A 17552-nucleotide genomic window follows, 5' to 3' on the forward strand; every position below is an offset into this window, starting at 1 on the left:
GTGGAATAACAAACAACTTTTTCTTATTAGAACGAAGATTTCTAGAAAGTGTGTACAAAAAAAGCTCTATCAAATAAGGAGGAGCAAAATCATAAAAACATTCATAAGCTATAACAACAATATTTTGAATGAAATGCGAGAGTGAATAGGTAGCCACTGTAAGTCTCTTGGGATAACAGACACACATTCATGTTTCCTAATACGATAAATAAGACGAGCTGCAGAGTTCTGCACAACCTGCATCTTCTGAAATCCCAGGAGGCTATTGCAAAAAACAAGATGACACACTACAAAAGATGCGAAGTGCAAAAGATGCTGATCTGCATTTCTGATCTGACATGCACTTAAAAAATGGCGAACGGTGTCCCGTCGACCAAGGGCGTTTAATGTACTGCACAAGAACGGTTTTTGCACGGGGGCGGACACAACTGCATATGCAAATGTGTCCGGGCGGCCGACACGATTGCATATGCAAAACCGTCCGGCCGGATATTGTTGCATAGAGGACATAATTGCATGCGACACCGGCTTTGCGGCTTTTTTTTAACAAAATGTCTCTCATGTTTTGTGCTTTCCAATCTTTGTTTCTATAACATTTTCATATTATCACATAAAAATGTGTACTTTGTGGCTTATATTTCAGAATTCGTTCAAATAAAATAACGGATTCACCTTCAGAAATGAGCAAAATGAGAAATGTTGTCATCTCCCTGTACTATATGTGTTCTATTTTCTAAATTTGCGGCTTGCTTTTTCGGGCATGAATACGCGGCTGGCTAAAATCAACCCATGCTATCATAGGTATGGTACCCAGTTTTGTATCGTTCGAAGTAGCGAGTAAACATTGCTTTGTGTGTATCCAGACTACTATCTAGATAGCAGACGACATGCACGATACATGTCTGGGTGTGATGACTTGTTGTGAAAATGTTGCCCTGGAAAGTAACATTGCCCTCTTTTGTTGTATATTTTTTCATCATTTGTGCACTAATTGTCAACTCAGAATCAGATGGAGAAACTGAGAATACTTGTGATTCCCTGAAGCTGGATTCCAAAGGAGGAGGAAAAGATTGTGGCTGTTCTTCCCTCAACCGACGTCATGATGATGAAGAAGAAAATGGCAAAACATACACAGCAAATTTGAACCAGCAAGAAAACAATGTTAAAGGGACAAAACCAATCACCCCTGGAGCTGAGGGGGATGTTCCTTCCGCAAGAACGAATCAAATGGTTGCCATTGATGGAGGAACTTTTCTCATGGGAACAAACGAACCGATTATTTATGCTGATGGTGAAAGTCCAGCCAGGGAAGTGACACTGAAATCATTTTATTTTGATGTTTATGAAGCGAGTAATGCTGAATTCCAGCTGTTTACAAGCCGGACAGATTATGTAACAGAGGTAATTTATTACTATCGTTTAATTCTAAGAATATAATTCAAATATTGCATATTTAATACACAAATACAATTGACATGCATGAAAGTGTAGTCTTGTCTTGTGACATTGTTAACTTTGTAAATTGGGGTTGAACAAAAAAAGTCTACTAGAGTGGGACTCGAACCAAAGACTTCCAGATTAGCGTCTTGTTGGTGGTCCGATTTGTTTCATTAGTAATGGTTGTGGTGACCCGAACAAAGATATTGACCAAATAGCTCGACCGTCAACATACAGGGCTTGACAGCTCAGTTGGTTGGAGCGCCATCACGTTAATCTGGAGTCATTGTTTCGAGTCCCACTTTGCAAATTTGTCTTTGTTTAACCAAAGAAAGATTATTTATAGTATATGATCTCTGTATAAAAGTCTTTCAATTTCATTTACTCATTTAACTGAAGCAACTTGTGTTATTCCTTTTCATATGTAGCACTGATAAATATGTCTGACATGATTTGAATTTGTTTTTATTAACTTAAAGGCTGAACGCTTTGGAGATTCATTTGTTCTGGAGAGCAGAATTAGTGAAGAAATAAAGAAGGATATCACACAAGCCGTAAGTTTGAGATTGCAAGTTGTAGAAGTTGCGATAATTGTAACCCTACATTAAAGCCCCATTACAGTCACACCAGAGCCATTCTCACTCATTCTGAAAAAGATGAAGCGGAACGGGCTGAAACTGTGTGCAAACTGAGTGGACGTAGTTAGCAACTTTTCATGTACGGGCTCAGACAGGTTGGATCAGGAAAGATGCTCTAAAAGTGAGAGCCTTCAAAAAACCTTGGGCGATCAGTCCGTCCTGTGAAGAATGTACTATAAACAAAATTGCCATACTTGGATTGTACCTGGAGTGATGCATGAAATGGCAATACAAGAGTCTGATTGCATGGTCATCTAAAATGTGAAATCAGATTACACAGTTTAAAGATGACTTTGATTTAAGCATTCAATTTTGTTTGTTTCAATAAAATTGGATAAACGTGGCTGGTAAAAACCTATGAAAGGAAGTGAAAGGTCTCTTATATTAAAGAGAAAAAGACACAAGATTTAATATGATATAGGGCCTAGTAAAGGTTTGCAGTAACACCGTATTGATAACCTCTAACTTAGTTGGGGTGGTTCTGAATAGAACTCATTCATTTCATTACAATGGTGTTACCGCTAATCTTTAGCCGTATTTCCACCATGCAAAGTTTCAAATCCTACTTTAGATTGATTAAGTTGATTGTTATTTTTATTGATAGGTTGCTGCTGCTCCATGGTGGTTACCGGTGAAAGGAGCAAACTGGAAACACCCAGAGGGACCAGACTCTCATATTACAGATCGGTAAACAAACCCTTTCATTTAAATTCTCAATTCAGATACACATTTATTTCCATACTTATACTTCTGTGACAAATAACATAATACGTGCATTGTACTTATAATGGAGTCAAGCAAAAATGACATTCAAGTTTTTAAGTTTATTTATAGGTAAAGTATACATTGAGTAGCAGTAGGAAGGATAAATGTAATAAAAAACAAGCATGGGGCTGTCTTGATGAGCAGAAGCTTGTAGAAAACAGCTAGACATACAAACAAACAATCACAAAACAAACAGACAGACACATAAACAAAAAGACGAACAAACATTAGACATGATAGCTACACTGACACAAGATACATAATATAGATCAAGAGAAACTATACACCTGGTTTTAAAACATATGATTCGAACTGCCTTTAGCTACCAGGCAATCTCGGTGGTCTAGTTGATATGACACTGCTCTAGAATTGCAATGGTCGAGGGTTTGAATCCCACCTGAGTAATATGCCCGTGATTTTGTTCACAGAACTCGAGTTTACAGTGCTAACACACATCAGTGTTATGGGTAAAACCGAAATGAATATACTGATGAATGTGTTATATTTGTTTGTTGTTGATCAGGATGGACCATCCCGCTGTGCACATATCCTGGAATGATGCCAATGAGTATTGCCAATGGGCAGGGAAAAGGTTACCCACTGAGGCTGAATGGGAATATGCCTCAAGAGGAGGTCTCAAGAACAGGTAATCTTTGTATTATTGTTGTTTAGTTATTGATAATAATTATAATATAGCTCACTTCACAATAACCGTCTCAATGCGCTTTACATTAGTGCTCTTGTCATTGGGCCAAAAACATTCCTTTAATCTTTCTCAGTTCCCTGGGGAGTATACAACCTGGGCAACTTTAGTACACAATATCAACTTCTACTCTCAAAGCAACCCATTTATGAGGAAAGAGAAACAATTACAAGTGTCACCACCAGGACCTGAACCAACACTCCGATGACTAACCACCAGAAGTTGGATTCGACCATGACACCCTACTCGACCATGACACCCTACAGACCACAAAGGGAAACTGACTGAATAGATAGATCTGGTAGAGTGCCGGCAGTCAGTTTCCCTCACGGTTTATTACTTTATATTTGAAATACAAATTTGCATCCCCTTAAGGTGGTCTATGATGCCACTACGTGTTGTATCGTTAACTTACATGTAGGTGTGATCCCTGGCTATGACTATTAACAGTTTGTTTGGCTTCTGACTAGCACCCTGCAGCCAGTTTCACGAAACACTCTAGGATTAATCCTATCTGGAGTTAGGATGAGTAACTCGTCCTAACTTAGGATGGGTTCAATGCGTCCTAACGACTTCGGATACGGAACTTAACTAGTCCTGAGTCCTAAGATTAATCCTAAAGTTTAGGAAGAGTTTGGTTAAACTGATTGCTGAACAAAGATATTGACAAAAAAGGGAGACCACCAACATTAAGGCTGGATAGTCCAATTGGTGGAGTGCGGACATGTAAATCTGGAGGTTGCCGGTTCAAATCCCCTTCTACTCAATCTTTCTTTTTTCAACCCCAAATTATTGAGTGTTATTTTTTATAACATTTATACTCTCTTTGCAGACTGCACCCATGGGGCAACAGAGAACTCCCTAAGGGTGAACATCAGATGAACATATGGCAGGGAGAGTTTCCAACAACGAATACAGCTGAAGATGGTTGGGAAGGCACTTGTCCAGTGAGTATATGTAGGAAGCATAGCCATGGGTCTGCATGCATCAAAGAAACTATGTATAGTTCTCTTACAACATAATGTATATAGAAATTTACACAAGAACCATCATCACTGCAGTTAGTTTAACCATGACCATAAGTGTGAGCAGTTGCAAGGGCAAGAATATTGGTGAATTGTTTAGGAACAACGCACCATGTCTTCAATAGTGTAATATGAAATTTACATCCCTATATGGTACTATCATGCTAGGTGACCGATAGACATGTTTATGGTTGGCACTCATGAGGGGGTACTATCTATGTGTGTGAATTTGTGTGGTGTTTAGGCTCACACCATACATTGGGTATGACAAAGACTTAAAAGACTTTGTTGACATTTACTTGGGTTGATGAGGCTGCTAGAAAGTACACACCTGTATCCACTATCTGTACATGAATGTTAAACCTACTGGGACCTTGAACAGATAAAGACTCTGCTAAGGGTCGAAATCTCAGGCACTTGTATTAACTAATTTTGCTTATTAAGTAGATTTATGATAAAAGTTACTGAATTTTTCCTTAATTTTTTGTTTGTTTGTGAAGGTAACGGCATATTTACCAAATGGCTATGGACTATTTAACACAGTTGGGAATGTTTGGGAATGGACATCGGACTGGTGGACAACGGTGCATAGTAGTAAACCACAAACAAATCCTGTAAGTTGATCTTGTGTCTGTAAAACTCTAGTCAAACTCGGGAGAAAGTGAATTTTGATAAGCACAATTGTACTGTGTTTTCACTCTGTCAAGTTGGATACAGTCATTATGCCGTGTGTCATAGTGTCACATGGTCAGGCTTTTGCTTTTTTCAGCTTCATATCTGGCGTACAATTGTGTACAATACTAGTTCCACAAGTACCACCTCTCAGCAAAATGTTTTTCATCCGAAAGACTGTCAAGTTGGGAAGATACTAAAGAAATCCTCTTCCCCCCCCCCCCAAAAAAAAAAAAAAAAAAGTACAGTACAGATCTGCTTACTTCAATTGCAGCATCGGACAAAGCATGTACTTCAGCTTGCACAAATTCCTTAACAAAGTATAAACCATTTTCTTTCTTTGGTTGTATTGAACACTAGAGGATTGCAGTTTATTTACTCTTATTAAATCCATCAATGTGGTAAACCTGTAAGTGTGGCTTTAATTACATGACATCTGATGTTTTTGTGTGAAAGTGGTCTCGATAATAATTCGAAATGCTCCATGTGAACTTTTGCTTTCACACCAGCCTAACATTACTGACATGGAAGTAGATGAATCAAAGTAAGTTTTGGATTATTCTTATTCACTTTCAGAAAGGTCCTGATTCTGGAACAGATAAAGTAAAGAAAGGAGGTTCCTACATGTGTCATAAGGTAAGGTTTTCTTTCATCTCACTTTAAGGACAAACTTAATATTTCTCAAGGTGAGTATAACTCATTCCTAGCTTCAGGTGTCCATGTACTCAGGTTCTATTTTTAGCATTAGTGCGGAGTGCTGATGTACTACTTGGTTTGGGTACACTGTTTATGTACACAATCAGAAGATTGTTGGGTTCAAATCCTACCAGGCTAATAGCCGATTACTAGAATAAGTATTGTCATCTAGGTACAAATCACAACTTCTTGATTTGTGCAAATCATAATCATAGACATTTAAACCAATGGGTGTATGAGAGAGATTGGCTGTAGGCATTTATATCCAGATAGGCATTTATATCTCCTCATGGGAGTTTGCCGAATTCCATTGACTTGAGAATCAAACAAACAGACACCTAACTAACAAACAAACAAGCAAAGCAAACCATACTGTGTATTCCTCAGGTGTTTAGCCATATCTCAAAAATGGGAGCAGTCCATGGTTTCAGCAATGACCGTCATTCCAATTATGTCGTAAGGATTAGAGTGTATAGGACACAGTGGTCAATGGTAGGTATTTAAGTTCAAGTTAATTTGTTTTATATTTCATTTATTTTCCAGTCTTACTGCTACCGCTATCGTTGTGCTGCTCGGAGTCAAAATACACTGGATAGCTCAGCTGCAAATCTTGGATTCCGATGTGCTGCTGATGATTTACCACAGGGTGTAGAATGTAAAAACTGTTGAAATACCAGGGGAGTTCAGAATTAAGACTTTAAAATTAATGCTTAGCTGGGTTGGGATTGTAAGCTGTTCTCATTTTTGTTTAAATTATAATTTGATAAACTGTAATTAGGCATGCAACACCTCTGCTGGCTCCAGGTGGAGTTAAGAATTAAGACTTTCAGAGTATTGTAATGAGCACTTAGTTGGGGTGGAATTGTACGCTGTTCACATTTTGTTTAACAATAATTTGATCGACTTGGACTTGCCTCCCATAGACTGTGCAAGTCTCACGCGTAACAAAACACGTCAACAAAGATATTTTTTTATGAAATCAAATGTTGGTTTTAAATTAAATAATATATAAAAATAAATAAAAATACTCATTACAATTTTTATGAAATGAGATTTAGCTTTTGTATTAAATACACAAATAATTTGTTGGTTACTATTAAGAAAAAATTAAACTCTGGGACAAGGATATTAACTTGATCTTAATTTTTTTTAAATCCCTTCTGTAAATCTCTGCCTGAATAATGTGCAACAACTAAAAGCTTGTTTATATGTGTTTAACTAATGTGTGTTTGATACACGCGTCAGCCATCCGGCTGTCTGCAAAAGACTGTGGAAAATCCAAAGTTTCCTGGGTGTTAAGAACTGTGTTAAAAGCTGCGTTGAAACTGTCCATCATAGGTCCTGTGTACTAGGATTGGTAGTGCATGTAAAAGAACCCGGGCCAGCCGTCGATTTCACCCAACTCTTCCTAACTTAGGATTCATCTTAGGACTTAGGACGGTTTCAGTTCCGTATCCAAATACGTAGGACGAATTGAACCCACCCTTAGTTAGGACGGGTTACTCGTCCTAACTCGAGTTAGGATTAATCCTAGCGTTTCGTGAAATAGGCTGCAAAACACTTATCATGGTAGAGTAGGGGCTAATCCCAGTGTTTCTGGTTTAATCAGCAAGTACCCTTGTTTGAAAGGTTTACTCGGGCTTGCAAGCTACATTGATCAAGTTCACTATTAGGCATCCTTTGTGTCATTACAAGAAATAAATAACAGCCATTTACTGAACCATTGTGTTGTCCTCTTTGTGTTTTGTCTATTTTTTATTTATGTGTAACTAGTTTGTGTGCCTTCAATTATTTCCGTCTATTCTTTGCATTGTTCTTTCTCGCTTTGTTTGTGTGTACACACATTCAGGGGGGGGGGGGGTCTCCATCCAACAAGATTGCTCTTGGGAGACCTCCCACATTAATTTTTGATCTATTTTTTTTCTCTTTCTCATGTAATTATGTATTTTGTGATATTGAATGATTGAGTGGGAATAAATTGAACTAAGAATAGATAAAAAGCGAAAAGGGTGTACACGACCAAACTTTTTTTTAAACCGCGGCCTACATAGGGCTATTAACCCAGGCTCTAAAATGACAGAACTCCCAAGTACCCTACAACCGTACCGCGCACTCTGTCAATCTTCATCTAATTCATCACCCCTTAACCCCCGAAATAAATAAAGAGTCCATTCATTTACAAAGATACCTTGTACATTTATTTATGACTGACTTTTGGCTGGCTATGGTACTCATTAAATATGACTAATCTATACGTAGGTACACTGAGGAAGATATCAAATTAAAAGTATAATCAACTTTTTTTGTGATAAAATTTGACGGTAGACGCCACCTTTATACAACTGTTTACATTTGTATGTTAATCATGTTCAGATAGCTGTTCAAATTTGTATCGCATTGCAGGAAGTATGAACCAGGCCCATATAATCAAGTTACAAAGATGATTTAGATGTTCTGACCCCTTGCTCAAGTGCACTTAGACATACCTATCCTGTCTGCCATTTGGAGAGTCAAATAAAGGAATTGACTCCCTAACTGGTGGAAATGGTAGGTGCGCATTGTGCGGAGGTCTGTTCCGCACTGTACAAGGGAGTAATTACATGCTCCAGCTGCTGGAACATCAGCATAAACGAAATAAACACCCATCCTGGGCCCGATTTTATAAAGCAGCACTAACTGCTTGACAAATTTCTTTGCTAAGCAAAAATTGAGTCAGAACCAGCCACAACAATTTAAGACTTGATGCAATTTGAGCTGGTAACCTGATTCTGCTAAGCAATACTAATCTGTGCTTAGCAAGTTTTTTTGTGCTTACAGGCATGATTAAATTGGGCCCAGTGCACATTCCATTAATACCATAACAACCTATTCATATTGGCTTCTAGTTTAGATCGAGTATCAGCCAATATCTCCAAACCAACCCCAAACTACAGTAATTGCTTTCAAAAAGGAGTTGAAAAGGAAATGAAAAGGCAGATATTTCCATGGATTAACTTGTTTAATTCACACAATCTCATGCAGGACTACCCATCTCTTACCCCCCCCCCCCCCCCCCCCCCCAAATCTATAAAATACAACCAGCATGATTGATTGGCCAACCACTCCTTTGATAAGAGACTTCATATTTGAGAACTCACATAATTGGAACAATCCTAACCTGCTTCATTTACATACTGACTGGGGCCCAATTTCATAAAGCCTACAAGCACAAAAATGTGCTTAGCACAGACAAAGCTTGCTTAGCAGAAAATGGGTACCAGCCAACATTACATAATGTTCACATTGTTGCAACTGGAGCCCAACTCAATTTTTGCCAAGCAAAGAACTTTGCAAAGCAGTGTTTTCTGCTTATCAGCTTTATGGGATTGGGTCTAGGTATGTTACAGAAGTGGAGTATACTGCCCTGGTGCCCTCTTAAGTTAATGTCAACCATGTTTTACAACAGTAGTCTTTAATGATGATCCAACTTACATTTAAACATGGACTTTAAAATAAAAATATAAGTCAGAAGGAAAGACCTATAATGTCGGCAAAGGATACCAACATCAAGAAAAAGTAGACTATCCATTCACTACCTTCCCGACTGTTTAAGTATTTTTAGTTGATTTGTATTTTTTTTTATTAAACAAAGCCTCGAGATTATTGGATGAAAAAAAGTCAACACAAAAAACCAAACAACCACATCTAGCATTTGACTATTGATATTTACAACTGTAATAATGCAAAATGTGAACTACAGTTATAGTTCTAAAGTGTAGATGTTTTAATCCAGGTGTTTTAATCCAGGCTCATTCAGTCTTCATTCATTTTCTTTTCCCTGGTACACTTTAGTCACATTCTGAAACGCTCCTTTAAAAACAATAACGTACTCCAGCCCTTAAAATAAATACCAATTCATGAAATTTTTCATCTCTGAAACTGTACAATTGTGTTAATAATAAAGGCATACACAGGTTAGTTGTAGCACAATTTATGTATACGTCTAAATACTGAGCCGGCAGTATGCATTAAATTTTGTTTAATAATTATTAGCAAATGCGATTCATGAGTTCATGGACAATAAAAGCAGTGTTGAGTCTAGTTGCTAGCTCTAGTGGATTTATCAACAACACCAGTACAATAATAATGGTGGGTGCCAGCCCATAATGTCATTCTCAAATTATTCTTTACATTCAATAATTTACGTCAAGATTTCTTTTAAGATTCAAATATTCCTAAAAATCATTTAAAATACAATTACAAGGATGATAAAACATAAACAAATATTGGTTTATAAAAAAAAACCTGTAAAACTAATAAGTTACATCTTGTCAGTCTTCTGTAGCACATTATAAAAAAAATAATACAACATCAAAGACACTATGCCCATCCTTTAAAAACACAAACAAAAAATACAATGTACAACTATCATCAATAAGTAATGATGATACATTTTAATATCTCTGCAATTGGCATTGGAGCTCACAACCCCGACCGCAGTGCAAAAAACACCAAGACGGACTACTTCACTCTTTTTATCATTTTCACCTATCATTGCATAGGTAGCGTCTGGTTACTGTTGTGAAATAAGGGGCATGTTTTTGTTTTATACACCCAAGGCAAAACAGAGAGTGTTATGTACAACAACAAAAAAATCCACCAAAAAGATGCCCACCATTCACATCGTTACAGTTAACATTTTGTTTGGTCAACAACTATAATTTCTATCAGACTTTGCCTGGTTTCATTTTAACATACTAAGTACACATCATGTGTTTTTGCTGAATTCATAATCCATTTTTATTTTATTTTATTCCCAACAGTCCAAAATCCTCTTTAGAAAGCTGTATGTTTGCTCATCTTTGGATTACGCAGATGAAATCTTATCCAAGTCACAAACTTTTGATGTTACTTTAGCATAAGCTTGCCGGCCTTTTTACTCTTTTCGCTTTACCCACGATAGGGGAGTAGTGGTCAGCGGTAAAACCCTGGGGTATTCTTGAAATGTACAACCCGGACCCAGTTGAAGTGCGCCTCCACATTGTGAAAGTGCGTCGGGGTAGCCATGGGGGTAAAACAAGTCATGGGGCTTCCCTAGGGATGTCTTCCATGGGGGATAAGAGATTCAGTGTGAACAGGGCTATATAGTGGAGGATATGGGAGGGTCAGGTTTAAAAAACTGACCTTTGGTGCTTTACTGGTTAACTGAAAATTAGATAGAAAATACACACAATGCAAGTGAAATAAGCTATAATGGATGCCAAAGGGGGGAGAAGTGGAAACAGTAAAGATACATCCTTAGAAAATATATCAGTTGTTTTAAGAGCCTTGGCACATCATGGTATGGGGAACAATTCATGTCCATTCTCAATAGACAGTTTCACATTGTCACCATTGTAGAACATTTTCACATAGCAACATCATTTTTGACTCGAGATTGAACATAGCACGGGCTCTCTTACAAAATTGGACATCACAAATTCACACTGAATAATTTGCAACAGTTGAACTGTGTTCAACTGTGTTCAACTCCAGCAAAAAAATTGTAGGGAAAACACCCATATGACGTCAAAATTCACTTTGCATTCACAGGAAGTAAGAAACAGGCTTTAAACTTCACACTGACATCATGCAAAATAGGCAGAGCGCCTTCACACTTTGGCCCACTTTTCGTCTGCATAATTTGGATTTATAACCGCACACAAGGCAAGACACTTGGGTTGTGTACATGTATAAGTTCCCATATGCACATACCTGCCCAAGTACTTGACAAGGAAACAAAATAGTGGTTGGTGTAACTACAACCTCTCCGTTACATCAAGGAGACTTTTGTAGGGTTTACAGTATATTTAAATTGAGAAGATAAACAGTTATATGTACAGTCATAATACACAACAGACGGCCATCTTAGCAGTTGGATGAATTTACACGTACAAGGGGAGACTTGGTCGCTTCAAATTTGTTCAAATGTGACTTCTGAATGGACATCAGGATACCACATGAGGGCGCCACAGCTTCCAAAGCAACAAATTGTTGTGTGTTTGTTTGTTTATTTGTTTGTTTTTAAAACTATTTTCAAAATCCAATTGTGGATGCTTATAAAGGGTGCGTTCGATTAGCTTCCCTGTGTCGACCCCGCGGTGCTCATTCGGGTGAGTTACTGATAAGAGCTTATCGAAAGTTCACTCACCGTCTTGTGGTGACATCATGCACCTCAGGCCAGCCCCAAAGTGACCTGTGCCCCAAGCAGGACACTTGGGGCTGGCCCGGCTGGAATGACGTCAAGCTATTTGAACGTACCAGGGGCAGATCGGGGTCGACTCAGGGAAGCTAATCAAACGCACCCAAAGACACAGAGGGGTGTGGCACAGCGTTAGCCAGAGGCGTGTCTTTTGGACACCCCATTTTAAATTTAGACAGCCTGTTTCATCTGTCATTTACATGTAAATGAAGTGTAAGTGAATAATTTGGACACCCAGTTTTTTCAATTCCAGCAAATTTGGACACCCTTTCACAAAATCCTAGCTAAAACTTTAGTGAGCAGGCAAAGTTACCGGAAACAGTTTTTGCTGGTAGATAATGAATGATAATTCTGATGTCTTGTCATGTTTTAAACATGAAATAACAGTTGGAAACCTCATAAAAACAGCATGCTGTTAAGATCTAGCCATGGGGTGGTAAGTAGTGCGTCTTGTTGCCAGCAATGAATCGACTGACTATGTGTATCCAGTTACAAGCCAAAGAAGCTTTCTTTCATTGTAGCATATTTCACACAACTGCATATGAGATAAGGGTTTATATTCCCCAACATGCATCAACTCAAATTGATCCTGGTAAAAAAATGCGGCCAAAAGGATCTTCAGTTTCATGTTACCTTCCAGTACCTTCGTCACACGGAGACACAATGCTGTTTGCGATCAGAAAGTTGACATCGTCACAATCAAAGATGGCTGGCTTCATCAGTGTGTATACCTATGTAGGCTCAAACAGAGTATCAAAGTATGTCACTTCATCTTATGAATCGTTTAATTATCAATCTCAAGCTTCCAACAGCTCACCAGATATGGAGCAGATGACTTGACGGAAACAAATGATTTCTAGCCAGTGCATTACAGGTCGGTAGTTACTGTGTATCATCCAAGTCAAGATACCTGACAGTATTGACCAAGTTCACGCAAGGACTATTATTGATCATAGTTGAACTAAGTTTGCCAGAACCCTGTCTCGTCAACGATAGTTGGTCTATGCTAGTTGACTATTTGGGACCAACCTACCAAACATGGTCGCATCGCTGGTTACCAATAGCCAGCTTCGAAGCACAGTGCAGAGTGAACCAGTTAAAACAAAATGATAACATGAGTTAAGTTGCCGGTCGTCCTGAGATGACATGACGAGAGTCGTTCACACTTAAACCTCTGTGCCCATGGCCTACGGACTGTTCGCCACAAAACAACCACTTGTTAAACATATTGCGCGAAGTTAACCCTTCTTGATCAATGACCTCAGTGCAGTACAGGTCAGTAGCAACCAAGTCAAGACACCCCGGCAGTCTCCTAAATAAACACATTCAGTTGTGACTTCTTATAAACCTCCCCCGGTGAAGAAGGTGAATGCCCCAAACTGGCTGTTGATTGGTGTTTTTGGTGATGGGCAATACATGAAGTCATCTGTCTGGAAGCGTGCCCGGTTCATTGAGGGTTCCGAATGACTGCGATGTACCTTGGGTAGAAGACGAGCCAAACCTTCCAAGGATGCCAAGATCTGATATATGAAATAAAACAAATGACCAGTCATTTCTATTGACCTCCTTGAACGGTTGGTTGTAATAATCATATTGTATTGTATCAATTTTATTTCAAAAACTGAACAAGCCCCATACCCTGGGGAAAAAAAACAACAAGCTTATTGCATGCTCACGTATGATGTCCATGTGCATGTACAAATGTACGTACATGTACCTGAAGGAACAATGGTAACTTCAGGTATGCTAAAAACGTAAAGATTTTAACAACACAATTTTCTGACGTTCATGTTCACGTTCACACAGAACCTGCAGCTAAACCTCCCTATTACTATTGTTATTAACTTGTTGTTTATGTCATATTGAGGTTTACCTGAGGGAAGAGTGGTCTCTCCTCTCTATTCATCTTACAGCAGTCTGTGATGAGTCTCTTGAGTGCTTTAGGAGAGTCTGTTCTGGCCTTGCTGGGTTCTGGGGATAAGTAGCCACGCCCAACCATCCAGATTATCTAAAACATCAAAATAATAAGTCATGGGTGAGTCAAAGATGACGACAGCAAAATGTACATCATCCGTCTAGCAATCACAACTATTTACAGAAGTTTTGTTGTAGTTTTGAAGTAATAACCCACTGGGTAAATTTTTATTAATTTTGGATTGAACAAAAACAGATTTATGAACCTGCGGCTTTAAGATTAAGATGTCTAGTTAATTACTTCTGACTAACACCCCGAACGAAGGTATTATTGATAAAACAGGGAGACAGCCAACATAAGCGCTACATGTAGATGGCTCAGAGACGCTAATCCGGGGGTCGCATGTTCAACTCCTGCTTTAGTCAATTTTTCTTTGTACAACCCTACCTGTTATTAAATAACAGTGTTTCTTACCTACCCTTCTGTCTTCCCCAAGTACCAAAGTGCCAAAATTTTCATAATAACATGTGTGAATATTTGTAGCAATATTTCATAAAAACATTTGTGAATATTTGTAGCAACAAATGTATAATAGCAATGGCAATTTTGTGTTTACTGAAAAATCAACTGTCTTGGGGTGGGGGTGGTTGGATTGGGGGGGGGGCTATGAGTGTGATACATGGTGAATGTCATTATTACTAACCTGATCTTTGTTGTTGATGTTAGAGTATGGCAGTTGACCACTAACCAACTCAAACAACACCACACCAAACGCATAAACATCGGACTGAAAGGAGTATGGGTTTGGATCCTTCATCCTGATCACCTCTGGTGCCTGAAACCAATTCAGAATGTTGTTATAAGAAAGAGGATGGAAAACGTCTTTACAACACGGTTTCACCACTAAATAAAAATATTTACAGACAAACCAAAACACATCTATGCCTACTTTGTGTGGGAGATTGACCATCACATCAGTGCAAGAGTCACAAAAAATAGCACTAAGTGTACACAAGAGTTCGATGTAAAAACATCATTATCTTGCTCAAAATAGCCCGGATAGATACCCCAAAAAGTATACAGAGTTTCTGTACAGAGCATTCTCGTGTGAGATACAACGTTTTTGCAAAATAAAGATTGAATGTTTTTGCACTAATGCAACGTGTTAAACAATAGATAAGCAATACAACTGCCAAAGTCTGGGTTTGTCTTAAGCCTAATTCACACAAAACCAAAGGCAAATGAATTTTTGTATTTTTTTGAACTGTTCCTTATGTGTCAAAAGAAAATCTTTCATTTTCGCGATAGACATGAAGCAAAAACGTAGTTTTTATTCACGACCGCTTAGTGAGATGATATTGCCATCCAACTTGGCCTGGGCGACTAGTGAAATTTACTACTCGACTAGTCGCACCTAAAATAGCAGCGACTACGACACTTGTCGCACTAGTCGTCCAGGCCTACGTCTAACTTACCATCCATAAGATAGATCCTGTCGGTTGTTCACATAGCTGGGATCCACTCCATCTTGATTTGACCGTAGCCAGACCAAAGTCTCCTATCTTCACTGTCAGGTCATCATGCAAGAAGATGTCTGGAAAAAACAACTGGTCAAGGAATCTGATTTTCTTACATAGTTTCTTTCTAAAAATAAAGAAAAATTAGGGCCCAATTTCATAAAGCTGCTTTAACAAAAAAGTAGCTAAGCGCAACAAAAGTTTGCTTACCAGAATAAGGTACCAGCCAAACTACCATGTCATGTATATAAGTTTTGACTGGTGTCCTGCTCATTTTTGCTTAGCAGAAAATTGTTCAGCAATATTTTCTATGAAATTGGGCCCAGGACTGTAAGTAGACCATTGAAAAACAACCTGAAAACATATATCCATGTAAGAATGATAATGGAAGCGAAGACCCACCAGGCTGAAACCTTCAATAGATGCTCTAAAAACTAACGTTCCATCAGAAAATAAATTGGGTATTGAAATTGCATATTGTACTATAAAAACTGCCACGCAAGAGAGCAAGAAGAAGAGAGATTTCACAAGCCTAAGAAATACAACTGTCTCCACAGACACATATTCCACTCTTTGAGATTGCAAAGGATACTGTTTGATTTCATGTCTCGATGGATGATATTCTTGGCATGAAGATAACTGAAAACGAGATCACAAACATATAAGATTATTGTTATTATCATTATTGGTTTATAGGTCAGCTTTTTTTAAACTCAAATGTGCACTTCCAAATAATCTTGCTACATATAAATAGGTTTTTCTTAACATATACATATTTATTTTGTTCTTAATATTTATTATATTATATTACTGTTTTTAAATGTTTGTTAAAGATTCTATTCCTATTTTAAGATTGGATTGATAGGCTTTCGAGTCACAGTGGTTAGGTTCACTTTTATTAATCCTGGCCATCTTAGAATGGGCTTGTCCTGTCTGTTTTTATAATTGTCTTGCTTGATTGCCAGTGCTCTGTCTCACTCAATCATTGGTTTACAATTGTTCTAGATGTCTTAAGTTTACATTCATTGTTTCTTATACTGTTATATTTCTTTATTTATATTTCAATATTGTATCTTGTACTGTTTGTTGAAATCTTGGCCGAATAAATAATAATAATAATAATAACTAAAATTAAACATTGCAGCTGAAGTGTGTTCAATATACGAGAAAAAACATCACAGCTTAATCTGCAAGAAAAGTCAAGAAACTCAAAAAGGCTGAAAGACAACATTAGGGATTACGAAAAATATATCATCTTATCTACATGTATACTCATCATCATTATCTTATTGTAAACATAACTACAAGAGTACACAAAATACAAAAGATATTGCCGTTGATAAAAACCACACACTATAATATTCCATAGTGAATAACTGTTGGCCCACACTGGAGTGAAAAGATCATGGATTCAATAGACAATGCAATGACAAGACAATGGATTGAAAAGACGATGGGTTATACATGTATAATCAAAATATCAAATTCAAGCTTTACACATCAAAGAGAAATGGAAACAGGGTTTCAATCCTTGGAATAGCAGCTTCAAGTTGCTACAGTAAGGTAATTGCCACTCTTAACAAATATGTAGGCTTGCCAAAATTAGTGTAGTGTAGCGCTCTTCTTGTGGCCTTTTGGTGAACGGGATTATAAAATAATTTTTTGAATTAAAAAACCCAGATAAAGAGTATGTATGTATTAAACACACAGTTCTTTCCTGAGCTCTGTGAACAAAAATCTCTTGCATATTGCTCAAATGGGATTGAACCTTTGTAACTCTAGAGAAGTGTCTTACCAACTAGACCACCAAGGTTGCCCGTAGCCGAGGTAAGACGCTGCTCTATAGCAAAGGTCGTGGGTTCCAATCCCACTTGAGTAATATACCTGTGATTCTTTTCACAGAGCTCAGGCAAGTACTGAGTAAAACAGTGCTAACACATTTCGGTACATACATATGGGTAAAA

At 37.9% G+C, this 17552-nt stretch overlaps 2 protein-coding genes across 4 annotated transcripts in view; one reads left to right on the plus strand and one right to left on the minus strand.

The window, feature by feature from the left end:
- Window positions 1–885: 885 nt before the first annotated feature.
- LOC117306884 (formylglycine-generating enzyme-like) lies at window positions 886–7355 on the plus strand. Its single transcript, XM_033791449.1, has 8 exons — window positions 886–1401; window positions 1917–1991; window positions 2680–2762; window positions 3364–3486; window positions 4376–4490; window positions 5069–5182; window positions 5817–5876; window positions 6480–7355. Exons 1-8 carry the CDS (start codon window positions 928–930, stop codon window positions 6603–6605), a joined length of 1170 nt encoding a protein of 389 aa, XP_033647340.1. The 5' UTR covers window positions 886–927; the 3' UTR covers window positions 6606–7355.
- A 1629-nt stretch (window positions 7356–8984) lies between these two features.
- LOC117303355 (serine/threonine-protein kinase A-Raf-like) overlaps window positions 8985–17552 on the minus strand; it is a 39766-nt gene continuing 31198 nt past the window's right edge. For all 3 annotated transcript variants that reach the window (XM_033787543.1, XM_033787537.1, XM_033787530.1), the window contains 5 exons: window positions 16181–16227; window positions 15547–15665; window positions 14775–14906; window positions 14030–14164; window positions 8985–13676 (listed from right to left, as the gene is read on the minus strand). In XM_033787543.1, coding sequence (XP_033643434.1) covers window positions 13497–13676; window positions 14030–14164; window positions 14775–14906; window positions 15547–15665; window positions 16181–16227 — 613 coding nt within the window. In that variant the 3' untranslated portion in view covers window positions 8985–13496. The remainder of the gene's footprint in view (window positions 13677–14029; window positions 14165–14774; window positions 14907–15546; window positions 15666–16180; window positions 16228–17552) is intronic.

The sequence above is a fragment of the Asterias rubens genome, chromosome 2 (assembly GCF_902459465.1).
Source record: "Asterias rubens chromosome 2, eAstRub1.3, whole genome shotgun sequence".
NCBI lineage: Eukaryota > Metazoa > Echinodermata > Asteroidea > Forcipulatida > Asteriidae > Asterias > Asterias rubens.